Source organism: Hyalella azteca, unplaced genomic scaffold (assembly GCF_000764305.2).
Source record: "Hyalella azteca isolate HAZT.00-mixed unplaced genomic scaffold, Hazt_2.0.2 contig5166, whole genome shotgun sequence".
Classification (NCBI taxonomy): Eukaryota; Metazoa; Arthropoda; class Malacostraca; order Amphipoda; family Hyalellidae; genus Hyalella; species Hyalella azteca.
In genome coordinates, this window is record NW_025935365.1 from 31908 (window position 1) to 53204 (window position 21297).

Genomic DNA, 21297 nt, shown 5'->3' on the forward strand with positions numbered 1-21297 from the left:
CATCTGAATAGGAATGATATGCAGGTTCTATTCAATTTTTCTTGATTAGTAATGTTATAAGACTGCTGTAAAATTCCTCGTGTTTCAGGCCGTTTATATTGACTAAATATATTTTAGATTTTATTAAATGACAATTTGATATAATTTCAATGGGGTCCAAATTTTTACATCCTTAATTTGGCCTTACGATCAGAAAAGCTTAACTGCAGGGCACGCGGCGCTGCTGCGTGAATAATTCAGTTATTAGGTGACAAGTTCTTTCAATTTATTCATATTCATTTTTATGTAAATAATACTGGTTGACATAATCAAGCTTATAATCAAACACACGACGTCAACATAAAGCAAACACCCGAAAATCGTTTGACTAAAAAACCGCAACTGGAAATAAAATATTTTTCAAACACGTTCACGTCCGCTGAAACTCACGGACTCTAACAATTATTTAGAAAGTAGCATTTAAAAGTAAAAAAACGGATTTTAAAATGACCAGGAGATGTTGACATGTAAAATGACTGAGAAAAACGGATGTGTCACATTGTCCAAATGGTGACTAAATTTCTCCACGTAGCACTGATACCCCTTTTGCCGGCCCAAAATAGGTCAGGATGACCCACAAAGCACAAAAAGTGCATCGCTACTTGGACAAACTCTCACTCATTTCTGTGAATGTGATGGCAGTTCCAGGGAACGTTTCTATAATTAAATAAAATACAGAAGTGAAGAATTTATTATCTAATTTATCATCATTTTAACAATCGAGTCTGTAGTATAACACGAAGAGCAGTAAAATTATATACATAAAACAACTCAAGGAAGGCCTCATCTTTAACTAAATTAAAACAAACGCATGCAACACGAACGCTGCCGTACAACGCGTAAGTTGAAAGAAATTTTCTATTCAACGTAAGTTGAAGTAGTTCTTAACGTTCCTTGAGCGTAGTTTGTTATTCAACATAATTTAAATAATTCAAAACAATGGAATAATTCATTATAATTTGAGTAATTTTACATAAGTTGAATAATTCATCCTTATTTGAATAATTCGACATAATTTTAATTATTCAACTTAATTTTAATTATTCAACATGAGTTGCATTACTGAACATAATTTGAATATTTCAAAATAACTTGAACAATTCAACATAATATGAATAATTCCACATAAGTAAAATACTTGAAGATAAGTTGAATAATTTCACATAAGTTGAGCAAATCAACATAAGTTGAAGAGACGAGAACGTTGACACTCACCGCCGCAGCCACCAACGCAACACACAACTTTCATCAAGTCTGTGTACAAGAAGTAGTAACACTAGCAATACTAGAAGGCACTATTCATACATCTGCAAATTTGAGTTGCAAAGTACTGATTTTGGAATCATGTTGGAGCTGAATAGTTTACAGTTGAAATGCAGAATTATTTTAGCAAGTTGAAAACGTTTGAGTTGACTGCAGGCAAGTTGAACGCGTTTGAAGAGACTACGTTTAAGTTGAACACGTTCAAATTGAGCACGTTTGAATTGAACAAGCTCAAGTTGAACACGTTTGTTTTGACTGCATGGTATCACGTTACGATAACACGTTGGAGTAAAACAAGTTCAAGTTGAACACGTTTAAGTTGAACACGTTTAAGCTGAACACGTTCAAGTTGAGCACGTTTAAGTTGAACAAGTACAAGTTGAGCACGTTTAAGTTGAACAAGTTCAAGTTGAACACGTTTAAGTTGAACACGTTCAAGTTGAACACGTTTAAGCTGAACACGTATGAGCTGACTACGTTTAAGTTGAACAGGTTCAAGTTGAATAAGTTCAAGTTGAAAACGTTCTCGTTGCTCTTCACATTTTAGCGACCATCCTCCTGACGAGCTCCTGCAGCTGGTGCTGCCGCTTGTTGGCTGTTTCGATAACCTGTACAGATATTACGATAAATACCATCTGTATCGTTACGATAAATACCATCTGTATCGTTACGATAAATACCATCTGTATCGTTACGATAAAGACCATCTGTATCACCACACACCATGCACCTTACATCCATACATCGCACAGCTAGAAGGCTGTATGGCTAGCACACAAAAAGCTCTAAGTATTCAGCCTGTACTAAATCACCAACACATTACTAACACACCACACTAAGAAGCACCAACACACCCATACAGTCACACAAAACAACATCACCATACCACACACACATGAAACCATGATTTTATGTGTCACTTACAACACTTCCATGTTCTTCCGGGCCACATATACAGAACAGCCATACAAAATGCAGACCTAGGCTGAACCATCACCCCTGTGTACTTGTGTACAAACAATCCGTACGCCCAGTCCTGTATTATTCCAGTCCAGCCTGGACTCCCACTATCTAACCCGCGCTCGAACAGCTGTGGTCCGAACCGGGGCCACAGCTGCGTGACCGGTATTAGGTGTAAGGTTGTTAGTTACATATTAGAAGACACCAAAAGGAAATCGTTCTTACGAGACAATACCGTCCGTGAGGTTAGTCGTTAAGAGAAGGTCCTACCGTGAGCAACCCATTTCTAGGCCTAGTTGACCTATTGCGCCACTCTCTTGCTGTGCCTTGAGTCAACTTACACTGCCTTTATTGGTGAGCTGCTATGTACCCTAGCAATATATTAGCTATTTCTGTTTCATGTAAATTGTTTAAAAAGTGATCATATGTAGAATCTGTTATGCAAGTGCTTAAGTGAGTAATATCAGTCAGTATGAAAGTATTCATTTCCAATATAGGGTTGCGGGTGACGAGAGTGAGCTGCCTCCGGGACCGCGTATTCCAAGTATGTGCTTGGAAGTATTTGGCTTGCTCCCAGGATCTGGGATGTGCTACGACCTCTGTCACCTATTGGGAACTGTTGGACTGGGCACTCCGCTTGTATGGTCATTTCATTGTTTCTAGCAATACTGTTTCATTATTGTTCTTGTTCAATAAATTAGTTCGGTGGCTGATGTTTGATGCTTCCGCGTTACGAACCCGATGAAGAAAAAGACTTCATTACACTAGGGTAACATCATCATCATCACCACCACCACCACCACCATCACCATCACCACCACCACCACCACCACCCACCACCAGCACCACAACCCATCATCACCTCCTCATGGTTGGCGCTGGCGTTGGTGTCGTAGTCCATGATGCAGGCGTCCACCACAACCACCACCATCACCACCATCACCACCACCATCACCACCACCACCATCACCACCACCACCAACACCATACATCATCACCTCCTCATGGTTGGCGCTGGCGTTGGTGTCGTAGTCCATGATGCAGGCGTTGGTGATGAGGCTGAAGGCAAACACCCTCATGCCGCAGTGGCGGGCCACCACCACCTCGGGCACCGTCGACATGCCCACCGCGTCCGCGCCTGGGGGGAGAGGGTTAGGAGTTCAGGGGGTTAGTGCGTGCCTAGCGGCGTGGGGAGGGGTTTAGAAGGGGTCATGAAGGGAGGGAAAATGGTGTTAGGGGTGGGGAGGGTTGAGGAAGTTAGGGGGTGTTAAGGTGGTCGAGGGGGAATGGGGTCCTAAGGGACAGGGATGCTTATGGGTGGGATGAAGGCTGTTTATTAGATATAAAAGAAAATTATTAGGTAATATAATATATTTTCATATACCATACCCATTTGTCGCACCCAGCGCCCCAGCGGGCCTCACCCAGCAGCTTGAGGAGGCGCAGCTCAGCAACCGTCTCGTACGTGGGCCCACCCAGCATGACGTAGACCCCCTCCTTGACGATGGGGCCCAGGCCCATTTCCTCAGCGATGGCCTGGAACAGGGCCCGGCTGTCCCGGTCGTAGGCATTGTTCAGGGACGGGAACCTGGGCCCGAAGCGCTCGTCGTTGCGGCCTCGCAACGGCGAGTCCCCGGCAAAACCCTGCCAAGGGAAATTTTTATTTAGGGGTAACTCATCTAGGTGTCAGATTTGGTTATTCAGGTTTTTAATGCTTAACTTCACTAGGTGCTAGATATGGTTCATTCGAGTTTTAACTCCCACGACACGAAAGGCGCGAACGGTACATCTGCAGCAGTACCAGACCGCCGACAAACATACTCGAGTGCAGAAGTCATTAGCCCCCACAACACGAGAATAGCTCTCTCCGGGAATTAGCCGTATTAGAGCATTAGTAACCATCAGCTGGAACTAACCAAGAATTCCACCTTCGCCTATAAGTTAGTGGAGATTTCTCCAGAACTATGGTGGAATATTCTCTTGATATTCTCAGATCTGGCTACGAAAGAGTCGAAACGCCTGCACCCCCACCTAGTACAACTGAGCACACACAATTTGCCCGCGAGGGGTAACTAAGCTAAAATAACCTTGGTCTGTACAGAGGAGCAGATAAAAATTTTCATTTTCGTCCACCTCGTGGCATTAATGTGAATAAAAATAATGTATTGGATTTTAAGATTTTATTCTGGTTGAACCGGAGAGAAAAGCAATAAGAATTTTTGGTGGCAGGCAAGAGCGGGAATATTTCAGGGGATTTTATCCTAAACAGCTCGTCACGGCCGTAAAGCTGGCCTTTAATGGGGTAACTAAGGTAGGGGTCAGCAGGCTTGGTTAATTTAGGGTAAAAGGGTAACCTAGATATGAACCTTGATGATCATGACTCACGCTCATGTTGATGTGGTCCTTGATGATCATGATGTCACCAACGTTGAACTGTTCGTTGATGCCACCAGCAGCGTTGGTGACGATCAGCTGCTCTACACCCATCAGCTTCATCACCCGCACAGGCATCGCGCACTGCATCACAAACACAGGAATGATAGTGGCTCTAAACAAACTATACACTAACTAACCCCGCAAGTCCCCTCCAAGTGCCCCGCAAGTACCCTCCAAGTGCCCTGCAAGTACCCTCCACGTACCCTGCAAGTACCCCACATATACCCTTCAAGTACCCCGCAAGTACCCTACAAGTACCCCACATGTACCCTCCACGTACCCCGCAAGTACCCCGCAAGTACCCTACAAGTACCCCACATGTACCCTCCAAGTACCCTGCAAGTACCCCGCAAGTACCCTACAAGTACCTCACATGTACCTTCCACGTACCCCTCTTGTACCCTACCTTCCACAGAGGGTACCCCTCGTAGGCGTGGAAGCGGCCCTGCATGCAGACGACAGGTACCCCGTCAAGTACCCCCAGTACCAGCTTGCCCGCGTGCCCCTGGACCGTGGACACGGGGAAGTTGGGCACCTCCTCATAGGGCACCTCGTGGCGCTCCTTCAGCAGGGCCGCCAGCCCCCCTGGGGGGTGCCCGGGGGAGGGGGTTAGTGGGGGAGGTAAGGTACTTAAGGAGCAGGAATATATTTAATATTTTCAATATATATTGAATATATTGAAATAATAATATACTTATTATATGTATCATAATATATTATTAGATTTTTTTATTATTAATAGTAATATATTTTAATAATAATAAGAATATAATAATATTGATATACCAATACAGTTTTTAATATATTTAATATGTTTTAATACTAATTTAAATGCTCATTATATCAACTATACGTTATATGATTGTTTACCCTACTTTATATATATGATGAAATAAGAAATATTAGGCATAGATGAAATCTTATGTTTGCACAATATTCGGTATTAATTTTATAATATAGTGAACTTGGATCTCTACGGCATATTTTTGCTGCAAGGTAGTCAAAAATTCAGAGTTATTTCCGTTTCATGGTACATAATCTTACTTTAGTTGGTGCTACAACGTCACATTCTGATCTTATGTTATCAGTGCTAGTACTCTTATCTTCAATTAGATGCATATTTATGCGCATATTTAAAGCTAATATGTTAGGTTTTAAAACACTCTTTGAAGTATATGTGTGGATTAAAAATTTCTTAATATGTTCATTATTTTTCGGTGATCTAATTAACTTCTATAGATTAATGAGACGCGATTAATAAGGATAATCACCGAGGCCTGAGCCGCAGATGACACCGACACGGGGGCGGTGCGGTGAGCGCTGCAGCAGGAACTCTGCGCTCTCACTGATCACCTCGTAGCTGAAACTGGGGGAGGAGGGTAACTAGGGTGATTATGAGGGTTTGAAAATGATAGGGAGGGGGTGTGATTGTGTGGGTGATGGTTCGGGTGTAGGGTGATGGTTCAATCTTGGTAATCTGAACTGCAACCACTGGGCCACCCTGCTATGTTGTTGTAGTGCAACAAGGGTTGGGTAATAATGGTGGGGTGAAATGGGTGATGTTATACTGAGGGTGTTAGTGGTTTGTGGGGTTGAAGGTGTTTGTGAAGAAAATGTGCGTGATCAATTAAATAAATGAATTAATTAACCTATGATATTAGAATTAATCTACGTAAAAAATGCAGCAAAAGTCACACAAATGTCAACAGGCAAATTTTAATATTTTTATTTACCAGATAAATACAACAAGCATATTTTAAAAAGCACTACAAATCAAAAACAAAAATGCAAAATTGGAATGATGAAATAAATGTTCTTGATTTTTATTAAATACATTCATTGCATGGTACATGGAAATTTCACCATTCACTTGCTTCACTATGAAGAAGACTTGAATTTGCTGTAAAGCAACTTTATAGCGTTATTATTATAACAATAATTATGATCACCATCATTAATATCACTACCATTTTATCACCATCACTATTCTAAATTCTGAGCCCTTTTAAGCTTGATAATGAACCCTTAATTTAAACCCTTATATTCAGCCCCACACACACGAGACCTTCACTCAGATGTCCACTACACAAAAGTTAGTTTACAAAGCACACAGCTCACACCTGGCCACACAACCACACAGAAAACTATACACGTGTTGCTGGTGAGCAAACACAAGGACGAACCTGACGTCTGGAGCACGCGTTCGTCGTAGGGATTTTAATATAGGATTGATAATATATAATAATAGCAGGAAAAATATAAAGTTAGCAACTTAGGGATAGTTATATAGAAGTTATAAAATAGGGCTAATAATATATGTGTAAAAATGTTGGGCTAATAATAAATAATGAATAAAGAATAGGGGTAAGACGAGACATGTGTAAGTTTAGAAATAAGGGTCAAAATATAGAGCTTACAATATAGAACTAGTAATATAGAGGTAAGAATAGATATAGGTAAGCTTACTAATAAAATGATGGATATAAGCTTAGTAATGAGTTTCATGTATTATAGACTTATATATAGAAGACTTATATATAGAAAACTATAGACTTATAGTTTTCTTCAATGGCAATAATCCCTAATTTCTGTTTGGTTGGAGCAGCTTTAAAATATTTCTTTTTGTTTATAAATTTTAATACGATATTTCAAGGTATATTAATATATTAATATTACCAATAATATTAATGATAGCATTAACATATTAATATCACCCCAAATAACTTAATTGCGGTGTGACTGAGGTATATATATTTCATAACCCTCCCCTGGAACCTAATTCCCCCAGGTTCTCAATTTACCCCCACATCTGGGGGTCCACCTTGAAGATTCCACCCAGCAGGGGATTTATTTCCCCAAATAGGTGGAAGACTTCCCCCATATGGGTGTTTATCCCCATGTCGGGGTAACTAAGGGGGGAAGTGTTATTGTGTCGGGGTAACTATTCCCCATGTCGGGGTAACTATTCCCCATTTCGGGGTAACTAAGGGGGGAAAGTGAGAGAAGTAGGGGAGGGGGGAAGAGAAGGATGCAAAAAAATGTAAAGAGATGGGAAGTGAAGTGAACAAATAAAAGGGGATGTGATGAATGATGTGAATGATGAATGATGTGAATGATGAATGATGTGAATGATGAATGATGTGAATGATGAATGGTATGAATGGTGTGAAGGTTATGAATGGTATGAATGATGATTGAGTGAATGATGAATGGCATGAATAATGAAAGATAAGAACAATGAATGTACGAATATAAGGAAAGAGGAAGGAAGGAGGGAGAGAAAAAGAATAAAAATTAAATATTTTTATATATTATATTTTTCTATAAATTATTTAATCAGTCTAATAATTTCATACACGCTATTTTGTTCGCTGAATAATGAAAGCAAACAACTCTAAAGCTTCACAATAAAGACAATTTATCTACAATTGATTTACAATCCAGAAAAATATTCAAACAAATTCAAAATACACAAACATTATTCACACAGTTTTTTAGGAAAGTGCACTGCGTTAAAACAAATTCAAATTTATACAAGTTCTTCAAAAGTCAAAAAAATTCACTAACTCAATTCTAAATTCAAATTTAAGTTAAAAAACAATTTCTAAGGACATTCCAATAACTTGAATTTTCACCGTTAAAAAAAATTGTGTCTTTTATTTCGAAATGAAATGACATGAATGAAAATGTCCAAAATTTACTCACGTATTACAATTATTAATATACAATAATACATTTCATTTTGATTAATTAATTAATCAATTTGTTTATTTAGATGCACACAATTTTGTATAAATAGAGTATCTTGCATGCAATAACAAAAAATCGATAATTTTGTTGAAATGTAATAATATTGAAAATAATTTTTTATCTAAATAATAGATGTATACATATATTATACTATTATACAGAATGCAGCATGTATATATAGTATTGCCGTATGAATAACACGCTTTCACAAAATATTGTATTTCTGTTTCTAATCTGTTTCTTCTATAATATGATTTTTCGAAATAAAAGTTTTTTGAAAAAAAAAATTATTTTTTACCAAAGTCAGAAAAAGTTGACTAATACGAAAAAATTAAAATAAATAATATCAACGTAATATAAATAATATATAATCATCATATCAACAATAATATCAACGAGATTCATTTTCCAGCCGCCAGAAATCCATCTCAAGTTCAGCCCGACTGGACATGATAAGACATCATAAGACATGATAAGACATGATAAGACATGACAGACATTTCGGTTAATGAAGTTCATGATGACAGTTGTGTCAATCATGAAATCATGATTGTGCCAGTCATGATTATGTCAATCATGCATAACTCTAAGGAATGTTCAGCACGGGAAATACAATGTCTGTATTTCCCGAGCCAAGATAAGTGATAAGACGGCCTCGGTATGTCAACTTACTGAGCTTTGTCCTAAGATAACAATGAATGGTAACAAGATAACAACGAATGGTAACATGATAACAATGAATGGTTAGAAGGTAACAATGAATGGTAACAAGATAACAATGAATGGTAACATGATAGCAATGAATGGTAAGAAGACAACAATAAATGGTAACAAGATAACAATGATTGGTAACAGGATAACAATGAATGGTAACAAGATAACAATGGATGGTAAGAAGATAACAATGATTGGTAACAGGATAATAATGATTGGTAATGATGAATGATTAGAAGATAACAATGGATGGTAACAGGATAACAATGGATGGTAACAAGATAACAATGGATGGTAAGAAGATAACAATGAATGGTAACAGGATAACAATGAATGGTAACAAGATATCAATGAATGGTAAGAAGATAACAATGATTGGTAACATGATAATATTGAATGGCAACAAGATAACAATGAATGGTAAGAAGATAACAATGAATGGTAACAGGATAACAATGAATGGTAACAGGATAACAATGTACGGTAACAAGATAACAATGAATGGTAAGAAGATAACAATGAACGGTAACAGGATAACAATGAACGGTAACAAGATAACAATTAATGGTAAGAAGATAACAATGAATGGTAACAGGATAACAATGAACGGTAACAAGATAAAAATGAATGGTAACAAGATACCAATGGATGATAACAAAATAACAATGCATGGTAACAAGATAACAATGGATGGTAAGAAAATAACAATGAATGGTAACAGGATAATAATGAATGGTAACGGGATAACAATGAATGGTAAGAAGATAACAATGAATGGTAACAAGATAACAATGGATGGTAAGAAGATAACAATGAATGGTAAGAAGATAACGATGAATGGTAAAAATATAACAATGAATGAATACAATGAAATAATGAAATTCAAATCATAAATTAATGATTACGGTCCAGTGAAAGCTTCTTTACCTGTTTTCCGCGTCCATGTCACAACTGTCGCTTGAATTTAACAGATTATCGTAGAATTTAACGGATTATCGTAGAATTTAACGGATTATCGTAGAATTTAACGGATTATCGTAGAATTTAACAGACTATTGTAGAATTTAACGGATTATCGTAGAATCAACGAGCTTTTGAGAACTAAACTATAACATATATTATTATGTCGGGTTATATAACATGTACGGAAGACAAGAAGTATTTTTATGCCGTATAAACCTGTTCTGTCTTTTATCTTCTAATCAGATAAGACTATTATGAAAAGCAATAAACTCATTATATGTCGCTTAGTTCTTTTGATTATTGTATTAACGCTACGTCAACTACATGTTAATAAGTGTACGTAAGTAAGACTTATTGAATACGTTTTGTTTGCGGGGTTAGTAAGCAATTAGTTATTTAAATAAGTCTTGAATAAATTTAAATTGAATAAATTAAATTTAAATATGCAGGATTGTTGCTTCCTCAGCACAGCACGCGTCTGGATCACAGATCTTGGAAATAAATTTACCATCTACAATCTAGATCACAGATCTAGGAAATAGATTCGTCATCTACAATCTAGATCACAGATCTAGGAAATAGATTCGTCATCTACAATCTAGATCACAGATCATGATCGTTAACAGGAAAATATTGTATCAAGACGACTCAGACTTGCCCTTTATATACGCAAGTCTGCATCGTGGTAAGCATACTGATTCATTTTTGTATTCTAAGTTTATAATAGACACATGTATATGTTTAATTCGAATCAACATTTTCCACGCGATATAATTAGAAGTGTTTGCTAGAATATCTCCTTATCATCTTCATGAAACAGTTGCAAATGTAACAATTATTTTAATAAAGGCGAATATGACTGGAGTTAGGCGACACTCGAGTCACAACAGGGAGTAAAATGAACAACATCCTCCCTCGACAAGCGCGAGCGCGGCACTGACTGTGAGTCTGTGAGACTGCGACGGACGTCGGACAGGCGACGTGCGCGGCTCGCGCTGTCCGGGATTTGCGGTTGACATTTTTTATCTATTTGAACTGCAGCACATCATCCATCATCCATCATCGTGGCTGTGATGACGATGATGATGGTGTGCATGATAACACAACTGATGTGTACTCATAGCACCACACATCATTTGTGTGTCCGTTGAAATACATGGATTGTCCACAGACAAATGCCAGACGCAATATAAATTGAAATATTATATACTATTACCCGACTTTATTTAACAAATTTCAATAATTTTAGTTAGAAAAATGTCAACTCAATTGATGTGATCGTCAGAATTTCAAAAATAAAACAGCATAAATTCAACGGGTATACAATTTTTACACTCGACGCATAAATGATCCGGTCTTTGACACTTAAAAGCAGAGAATTGATGCAGATATCATTAATTTCAGAAATAGAATATACTTAAACAAATTTTCCACATTAAATGAAGCCACAGTCAAATGCTGAAGGTCATTACAACACTTCAAGTGGTCCAAGAACATGTAAATACTGCCTAACGTTTGTTGATCGTCATGCAGCAGTTCAAATCCGGAACCAAAAATCTTAGCCTGAATCTCGGAGTTTTGAGTCCAAAAAATTAGACGGACTCGAAATTTCAAAGCGAAATCTGGTTTATGAAATGGTGAATTTTTGGCTGTTTTCTTTGCTCTTAAATTTTCAAAAAAAAAAAACTCTGCGGGTTAATTGAATATTGTAAATAATTCATGTGATATTATTTCATTTCTACGGGATTATTACTAATTTGACCATGAATATTCTAATATTATTGAATCTTAATATATAATTGAGGCTAATATTATATTGCTAATATTTTATTTAACACGTTGACTACGTATTGGTACATATGTGTACCACGAAATGTATTTCTCCAGGACGTAGTGGTACATAATTCAGGTTGCCTAACATCGGCCTATTCCGAGAACAAAAAAGGCAAAAAAAGGCCGATAATTCAATGTATACAAGTTTATTTGTAGGTTCCGCTATAAAAATTCCATTTATTTTCTTGTTGTAGTATTTAAAATTTAATTAGGAAGTATCCCTATCATAAATTTTAGCCGGCCAACGCAATTGAGAAAAACTAAATCCCGGAATTTGTCCGGAAAAATGACCGTCTGGCAACCCTGCTTAAAAAAAGTACAAAAAATGAAATAATAGTACAAGATGAAGCAATCGTAGTCAACGTGTTAATATATAATTCTCACCTGCAAGAACAGCTGCTCCGGCGACGATTCCAATTGTATCGTATGGCAACTTCCATGTTGCCGGCTGGTTGACTGGTGTTGCCATTTGTGCTTTCTTCGTCAATTTTAGGACAGGCGACACGTATGGCAACACTGCCGTTGTTGGTGGATTGATTAGTGTTGCCATTTGTGGTTTCTTCGTCAATTTTAGGACAGGCAACACGTATGGCAACACCGCCGTTGCCGTCTGGTTGATTAGTGTTGCCATTTGTTGTGTCAATCTCTGACCTGTCAACAACGCGTATGGCAACACTGCCGTTGGTGGCTGGTTGACTGGTGTTGCCATTTGTTGTTTCCTCGTCAATCTTGGCCCTGGCAACAGCGCTGGCGACGCCGTCAACAGTTGGCGTGGTAATCAGCTGGTTCACAAGATGGTTCATGGTGACAGCTTAATTATGAATAATATACTGAAAAAAACAAAGAATCAGGAGATAAAAATAAATTTATCTCGTACGTAACAAAATATGTTTGAAGAACAACAGAACATTTTAAAATTTCACGAAAATATAAATTAATGCAATTGCTATAATGTTAAATGTGCTCCTCAGAACCAATAACAAGTGATACTATTATATAATTATATTGTCAATTGAGTATCATTATTCATTAATTCATATCATCGTTTAACACGATTGAAGGATAACCCATTCACAATTTTTAAACAATACGTTATTTTTGATTATTTATAATGTACGCATTATTATTGTCATAGATTATCAAAATTTATTAATTTCAGTAAGTAATAATACCATATTTATAAATTAATTAATATTAATATTTATATTAATTATTAGACATTATTTAAATAAATAGAAATTATTATAGATTATTAAAATCTATTCACGTTTAAACAGAGATGGTAATGGTACCGTTGGAGAGGTCAGAATGTTTAAACCAGCTTAATCCTATTTTATCCAGTTTTATCAAGTTTATTGAGTTCAAGCAGAATTGCTTCCGCGCACTCAGAAGAACCAAGGGGTAATATTGTCCGAATAGTGACTCGCCCATTTCACTAGCAGAGAGTTAACGTATCACTGATACGCCCTTTCTTCGTGCCATACTGGGTCAGGCTGACCCATACAAGCGCGAGAAGTGTATTGCTATTGCAAGTGTGATGTTAACTGTGCTACAGGCATGGGAGATACATAATATATAGGAGATAAATATATGGTCTTAACTGTGCTACAGGCATGGGAGATACATAATATATAGGAGATAAATATATGGTCTTAACTGTGCTACAGGCATGGCAGATACATAATATATAGGAGATAAATATATGGATCATCACGAACAGCTCGATAGACTTGGTCTTTATTGATATTTTAAATCAGAAAAGAACATGTTCCATCACGAACGCTGGCCACAGAGTTGACTGATGTGTGGGCCATAGAGTTGATTTGTATTGTTATTTTATTTTAAATTCATTGTTAATAATAAATTTAAAAGGTATACATTTAAATGAATTTTCAGGGGTATGTCACAATGATACCAGAGGCGTTAGTCTCAACCTTCCACTGGTCCGTTTAGAAATAGAGAAAAATGGTACGGTTTTTAATTGTGTAAAACATTTTAACGAACTGCCTGATGATTTCAGAATAAACTGTTACTAAATCTATTTTAAAGACAAAATTTCGTGATCATATTCTTGCTCAATATTAATTTAACGTTGTTTATCATATAGTTTTTTCTTGTCACAATTTACTTATGTACTGCCTTTACTTTAGAATGTAATATTTGTATTAATTGTCGTTGTACTTGTTGCCACTATTATGTTCATACTCGTCACCTATTACGCATGCGAAGCTTTTTTATAGCTTGTATAGGCCTTTCACCTGGAAGCATTTATTTCTAAATAGCATGTTTTTTCTTATTCTATTGAGTCGTGCTGTGTTGCTTCTGTGTGTGAAAGAATAAAGAATAAAGAAAGAATAAAGATGATACCAAGATCAAGTCATCATGATAACTCGAGTAAAGCATCATAGCTTGCAGCAGGTGGGCAGGTAGAGAACATATATATACTAAATAAACATGATGCTAAAGACAACATGAGATGATACCAAGTTCAAGTCATCATGATAACTCGAGTAAAGCATCAATCGTTACGATAAATACCATCTGTATCGTTACGATAAATACCATCTGTATCGTTACGATAAATAACATCTGTATCGTTACGATAAAATCATCTGTATCACCACACACCACCTTACATCCATGCATCGCACAGCTAGAAGGCTGTATGGCTAGCACGCAAAAAACTCAAAGTATTCAGCCTGTACTAAATCACCAACACATTACTAACACACCACACTAAGAAGCACCAGTACACCCATACAGTCACACAAAACAACACCACCATACCACACACACATGAAACCATGATTTTATGTGTCACTTACAACACTTCCATGTTCTTCCGGGCCACATACATATGCAGAACAGCCATACAGAATGCAGACCTAGGCTGAACCATCACCCTTGTGTACTTGTGTACAAACAATCCGTACGCCCAGTCCTGTATTATGCCAGTCTAGCCTGGGCTCCCACTATCTAACCCGCGCTCGAACAGCTGTGGTCCGAACCGGGACCACAGCTGCGTGACCTGGACTAGGTGTAAGGTTGTTAGTTACATATTACCTAGTACCTAGTTAGTTATTTGTACCTAGTTAGGTGTAAGGTTGTTAGTTACATATTAGAAGACACCAAAAGGAAATCGTTCTTACGAGACTATACCGTCCGTGAGGTTAGTCGTTAAGAGGAGGTCCTACCGTGAGCAACCCATTTCTAGGCCTAGTTGACCTATTGCGCCACTCTTCTGCTGTGCCTTGAGTCAACTTACACTGCCTTCATTTGTGAGCTGCTATATTAGACCAAATGTACCCTAACAATATATTAGCTATTTCTGTTTCATGTAAATTGTTTAAAAAGTGATCATATGTAGAATCTGTTATGCAAGTGTTTAAGTTAGTAATATCAGTCAGTATGAAAGTATTTATTTCCAATATAGGGTTGCGGGTGACGAGAGTGAGCTGCCTCCGGGACCGCGTATTCCAAGCATTTGCTTGGAAGGATGTTCGTTTGCTCCCAGGATCTGGGACGTGCAACGACCTCTGTCATCAATTGTGAACTGTTAGACTGGGCACTCAGCTTGTATGGTCATTTCATTGTTTCTAGCAATACTGTTTCATTATTGTTCTTGTTCAATAAATTAGTTTTTGTCCCTGATGTTTGATGCACCCGCGTAACGAACCAAATGAAGAACAAGACTTCATTACACTTGGGTAACATCATCAACAACAACCACCACCATCACCATCACCACCCCCACCACCACCCACCACCACCACCTCTATCACCACCACCACCACCCCTCACCAGCACCACAACCCATCATCACCTCCTCATGGTCTGTCTCTTATACACATCTAGATGTGTATAAGAGACAGCGNAACCCCGCAAGTACCCTCCAAGTGCCCCGCAAGTACCCTCCAAGTGCCCCGCAAGTACCCTCCACGTACCCCGCAAGTACCCCGCAAGTACCCTACAAGTACCCCACATGTACCCTCCACGTACCCCTCTTGTACCCTACCTTCCACAGAGGGTACCCCTCGTAGGCGTGGAAGCGGCCCTGCATGCAGACGACAGGTACCCCGTCAAGTACCCCCAGTACCAGCTTGCCCGCGTGCCCCTGGACCGTGGACACGGGGAAGTTGGGCACCTCCTCGTAGGGTACCTCGTGGCGCTCCTTCAGCAGGGCCGCTAGCCCCCCTGGGGGGTGCCCGGGGGAGGGGGTTAGTGGGGAGGTGAGGTACTTAAGGGGCAAGAATATATTTAATATTTTCAATATATATATTGAACATATTGAAACAATAATATACATATTATATATATCATAATATATTAATATATTTTTTATCATTAATAACAAAAATATACTATAATTAATTGTAATATATTTAATAATAAAAAGAATATAATAATATTGATATACTAATAAATTTTTAATATATATAATATGATTTTAATACTAATTTAAATGACAATTTTATCTACTATTTATTATAATATTAATTACTATACTAAATATGAAAAAATAAGAAACATTATGCATAGATAAAATTTTATGTTTGCACAATACTCGTTATTAATTTGATTATATTGTGAACTTGGATCTTAGGGCATATTTGTGCTGCAAGGCAGTCAAAAGTTTATAGATATTTCCGATTCATTGTACAAACTTTACTTTAGTTAGTGCTATAACATCGCATGTTGATATCATGTTATCAGTATTAGTACATCGATGCCCAAATTACCTTTGCACCTCTAACGGATATTTAGAGCCATAATGTGAGGTTTAAAAACGCGCTTCATATATGTATACCTCCCAATTTTCGGAATATGTTCATTATATCTCCTTGATCTAATTAATTCTATAGATTAATTAGACGTGATTAATGAGGCGATAATCACCGAGGCCTGAGCCGCAGATGACACCGACGCGAGGGCGGTGCGGTGAGCGCTGCAGCAGGAACTCTGCGCTCTCACTGATCACCTCGTAGCTGAAACTGGGGGAGGGGGGTAACTAGGGTGATTATGAGGGTTGAAAATGATAGGGAGGGGGTGTGATTGTGTGGGGGATGGTTCGTGTGTAGGTGATAACAATAATAATAGCGATTCCAGCGTTTATTAGGCCGTAGGCCTGTCGCCGATTCCTAACATCGCAGAACATTCACAGCATTTAGCGGTCTCGAACACGCAACTCACTGCTACAATTCTGCTGTGCTTAACCGCCCGGCCTCCTCGCCGATTCTGACCAGAAACTGGCGCACAGAGCTGGGATCTAACCCACACCTCTCTGCTCCAATCTTGGGCCTATACTTTCAAAAAAAGCTAAGCGATCGTAAGTTCATCAGTCAATCATTGACGGCCTTTCAAGCAAAATCCACCAATCATAGACAAGAAAATATAGCGTAAATACTTACGTTCACTTAATCATAGACAAGAAAATAGAGCGTAAATACTTACGTTAACTTAGCCAGTTTTCAAAGTATGGCCTCAGGTACTCTGAACTGTAACCACTGGGGCACCCTGCCCTGTTGTTAAAGTGCAACATGGGTTGGGTAATGATTGTGGGGTGGAATGGGTGATGTTATGCTGAGGGTGTTGGTGGTGTGTGGGGTTGAAGGTGTTTGTGAAGAAAATGTGCGTGATCAATTAAATAAATGAATTAATTAACCTATGATATTAGAATTAATCTACGTAAAAAATGCAGCAAAAATCACACAAATGTCAACAGGCAAATTTTAATATTTTTATTCATCAGATAAATACAACAAGCATATTTTGAAAAGCACTACAAATCAAAAACAAAAATGCAAAATTGGAATGATGAAATAAACGTTGTTGATTTTTTATTAAATACATTCATTGCATGGTACACGGGCATGCCACCATTCACTTGCTTCACTATGAAGAAGACTTGAATTTGTTGTAAAACAACTTTATAGCGTTATTATTATAACAATAATCATGATCACCATCATTAATATCACTACCATTCTTATCACCATCACTATTCTAAATTCTGAGCCCTTATAAGCTTGATAATGAACTTTTAATTTAAAACCCTTATATTCAGCCCCACACACGAGACCTTCACTCAGATGTCCACTACACATGAGTTAGTTTACAAAGCACACAGCACACACCTGGCCACACAACCACACAGAAAACTATACACGTGTTGCTGGTGAGCAAACACTAGGACGAACCTGACGTCTGGAGCGCGAGGTTGTAGTAGGGATTTTAATATATTATATATCAAGGCTTGATAATATATAATAATAGAAGGAAAAATATAAAGTTAGCAACTTGGGGATAGTAATATAGAAGTTATAATATAGGGCTAATAATATATGAGTAAAAATATCGGGCTAATAATAAATAATGAATAAAGAATAGGAGTAAGAAGAGACATACTGTATGTAAGTTTAGAAATAAGGGTCAAAATATAGAGCTTACAATATAGAACTAGTAATATAGAGGTAAGAATAGATATATATAAGCTTAATAATAAAATAATGGATATAAGCTTAGTAATGACTTCTGATGTATTATAGACTATATATTTTATTTCGTGCGAATAATCACCAATTTTCGTTTGGTTGGAATAGCTTCGAAAAATTTCGTTTTGCTTATATATTCAAATGCGATATTTCAAAAATATATTATTATTACCAATAATATTAATGATAGCATTAGCATATTAATATCACCCCTAATAACTTAATTGAGGTGTGACGGAGCTATATATATTTCACACACCCATGGAGCCTAATTCCTCCAGGTTCTCAATTTACCCCCACATTTTGGGGTCCCACTTGAAGATTCCACCCAGCAGGGGATTTATTCCCCCATATGGGTGGAAGACTTCCCCCCATATGGGCGTTTATCCCCCATGTCAAGGGGGAAGTGTTATTGTGTCGGGGTAACTATTCCCCATGTCGGGGTAACTATTCCCCATGTCGGGGTAACTATCCCCCATGTCGGGGTAACTATTCCCCATGTCGGGGTATAACTATCCCCCATGTCGGGGTAACTATTCTCCATGTCGGGGTAACTACTCCCCATGTTGGGGTAACTACTCCCCCATGTCGGGGTAACTACTCCCCATGTCGGGGTAACTACTCCCCATGTCGGGGTAACTACTCCTCATGTTGGGGTAACTACTCCCCATGTCGGGGTAACTATCCCTCATGTCGGGGTAACTATTCCCCATGTCGGGGTAACTATCCCCCATGTCGGATGATGAATGATGTGAATGTTGAATGGTATGAATGATGAATGGGATGAATGATGATTGAGTGAATGATGAATGGCATGAATAATGAAAGATAAGAACAATGAAAGTACGTATATAAGGAAAATAGGAGAGAGGAAAGGAGGGAGAGAAAAAGAATATAAATTAAATATTTTTATGTATTATATTTTTCTATAAATTATTTAATCAGTCAATATTTTCATACACAATGTTTTCTCGCTGAATAATGATAGCAAACAACAACTCTTAAGCTTCACAATAAAGACAATTTATCTACAATTGATTTACAATCCAGAAAAATAATCAAACAAATTCAAAATATACACAAACATTTTTCATACCGTTTTTTTAGGAAATTGCACTGCGTTAAAAATAATTCAAATTTATACAAGTTCTTCAAAAGTCAAAAAAATTCACTAACTCAATTTTAAATTAAAGTTTAAGTAAAAAAACAGTTTTTAAGGACATTCCGATAACTTGAATTTTTACCGTTCAAAAAATTTGTGTATTTTATTTCGAAATGAAATGACATGAATGAAAATGTGCAAAATTCACTCACGTATTACAATCAATATACAATAAAACATTTCATTTTGATTAATTAATTAATCAATTTATTTATTTACACAATTTTGTATAAATGGAGAATCTTGCATGCAATAACAAAAAATCGATAACTTTGTTGAAATTTAATAATATTGAAAATAATTTTTTTATCTAAATAATAGATATATACATATATTATACAGAATACAGCATGTATATAATATCGCCAGTTTACAGCATGTATATAGTATTGCCGTTATACAGCAGGTATATAGTATTGCGGTATCGTGAGATGAATAACACGCTTTCACAAAATATTGTATTTCTGTTTCTTTTCTGTTTCTTCTACAATATGATTTTTCGAAATAAAAGTTTTTTGAAGAAATAAATATTTTTTTTAACCTAAATCGGAAAAAGTTTGCTAATACGAAAAAATTTAAATAAATAATATCGACGTAATATAAATAATATATAAATAATATCAACAATAATATCAACGAAATTCATTTTCCACGCGCAAGATAACCACCTCAAGTTCGGCCCGATAAGACACGATAAGACATGATAAGACATGATAAGACATGACAGACATTTCGTTTAATGAAGTTCATGATGACAGTTATGTCAATCATGATTGTGCCAGTCATGATTATGTCAATCATGCATAACATTAAGAAATATTTAGACATTATATGCAATGTCCGTTTTTCCCATGCAAAGATAAGTACATGATAAGAAGGTCTCGGTGTGTCAACTTACTGAGCTTTGTGCTAAGATAACAATGAATGGTAACAAGATAACAATGATTGTTAAGAAGTTAACGATGAATGGTAACAAGATAACAATGATTGTTAAGAAGTTAACGATGAATGGTAACAAGATAACAATGAATGAATGCAATGAAATCGAAATTATAAATAAATGAATGCGGTCCAATTAAAGATTTTTTACCTCTTTTTCGCATCCATGTCTGAACTGTCGCTAGAAAAACGGATAATTGTAGAATTCAGAAGATTATCGTAGAGTCGAATGGATTATCGTAGATCGAATTTAACGAATTGTATTAGAATTTAACGGATTATCGTAGAATCTACGAACTTCTGAGCTCTAAACTATAACATGTATTACCACGTCTTGTTATATAGCATGCACGGTAGTGACCTGTCCACGCACGGTAGACAAGTAGTATTATGATGCCGTATAAACCTGTTCTATTTCTTATCTTCTAATCACAGATACTGTAAGTCTATTATGAAACGCACTAAACTCATTATATGTCGTTTAATTCATATGATAATTATATTAACTCTACGTAAACGACGTGTAAATAGCTATGCATAAGTAAGACTTATTGAATACGTTTTGTTTACGTAGTTGGTAAGCAATTAGTTATTTAAATAGGACTTGAATAAATTTAAATTGAATAAATTAAATTTAAATATGCAGGATTGTTCCTTCCTCAGCACAACACGCGTCTAGATCACAAATCTAGGAAATAACTTTACCATCTACAATCTAGATCACAGATGTAGGAAATAGATTCACCA

At 37.0% G+C, this 21297-nt stretch overlaps 1 protein-coding gene across 1 annotated transcript; it reads right to left on the reverse strand.

Annotated features, from left to right (window-relative positions):
* Positions 1–1124: 1124 nt before the first annotated feature.
* Positions 1125–21088, reverse strand: LOC108668894 (purine nucleoside phosphorylase). Its single transcript, XM_018156151.2, has 7 exons — positions 20702–21088; positions 16855–16949; positions 5105–5283; positions 4648–4779; positions 3687–3906; positions 3261–3400; positions 1125–1910 (listed from the first exon to the last, which is right to left on the reverse strand). Exons 1-7 carry the CDS (start codon positions 20716–20718, stop codon positions 1839–1841), a joined length of 855 nt encoding a protein of 284 aa, XP_018011640.1. The 5' UTR covers positions 20719–21088; the 3' UTR covers positions 1125–1838.
* Positions 21089–21297: the final 209 nt, after the last annotated feature.

Bases quoted from the DNA above. Each gene is read 5' to 3' on its own strand.
- LOC108668894 (XM_018156151.2), bottom strand. The intron at 4,780-5,104 runs GTAGGGTACAAG...TTTGTGATGCAG, and splicing joins AGGGGTACCCTCTGTGGAAG to TGCGCGATGCCTGTGCGGGT. The intron at 3,401-3,686 runs GTGAGGCCCGCT...CTCTCCCCCCAG, and splicing joins GCGCCTCCTCAAGCTGCTGG to GCGCGGACGCGGTGGGCATG.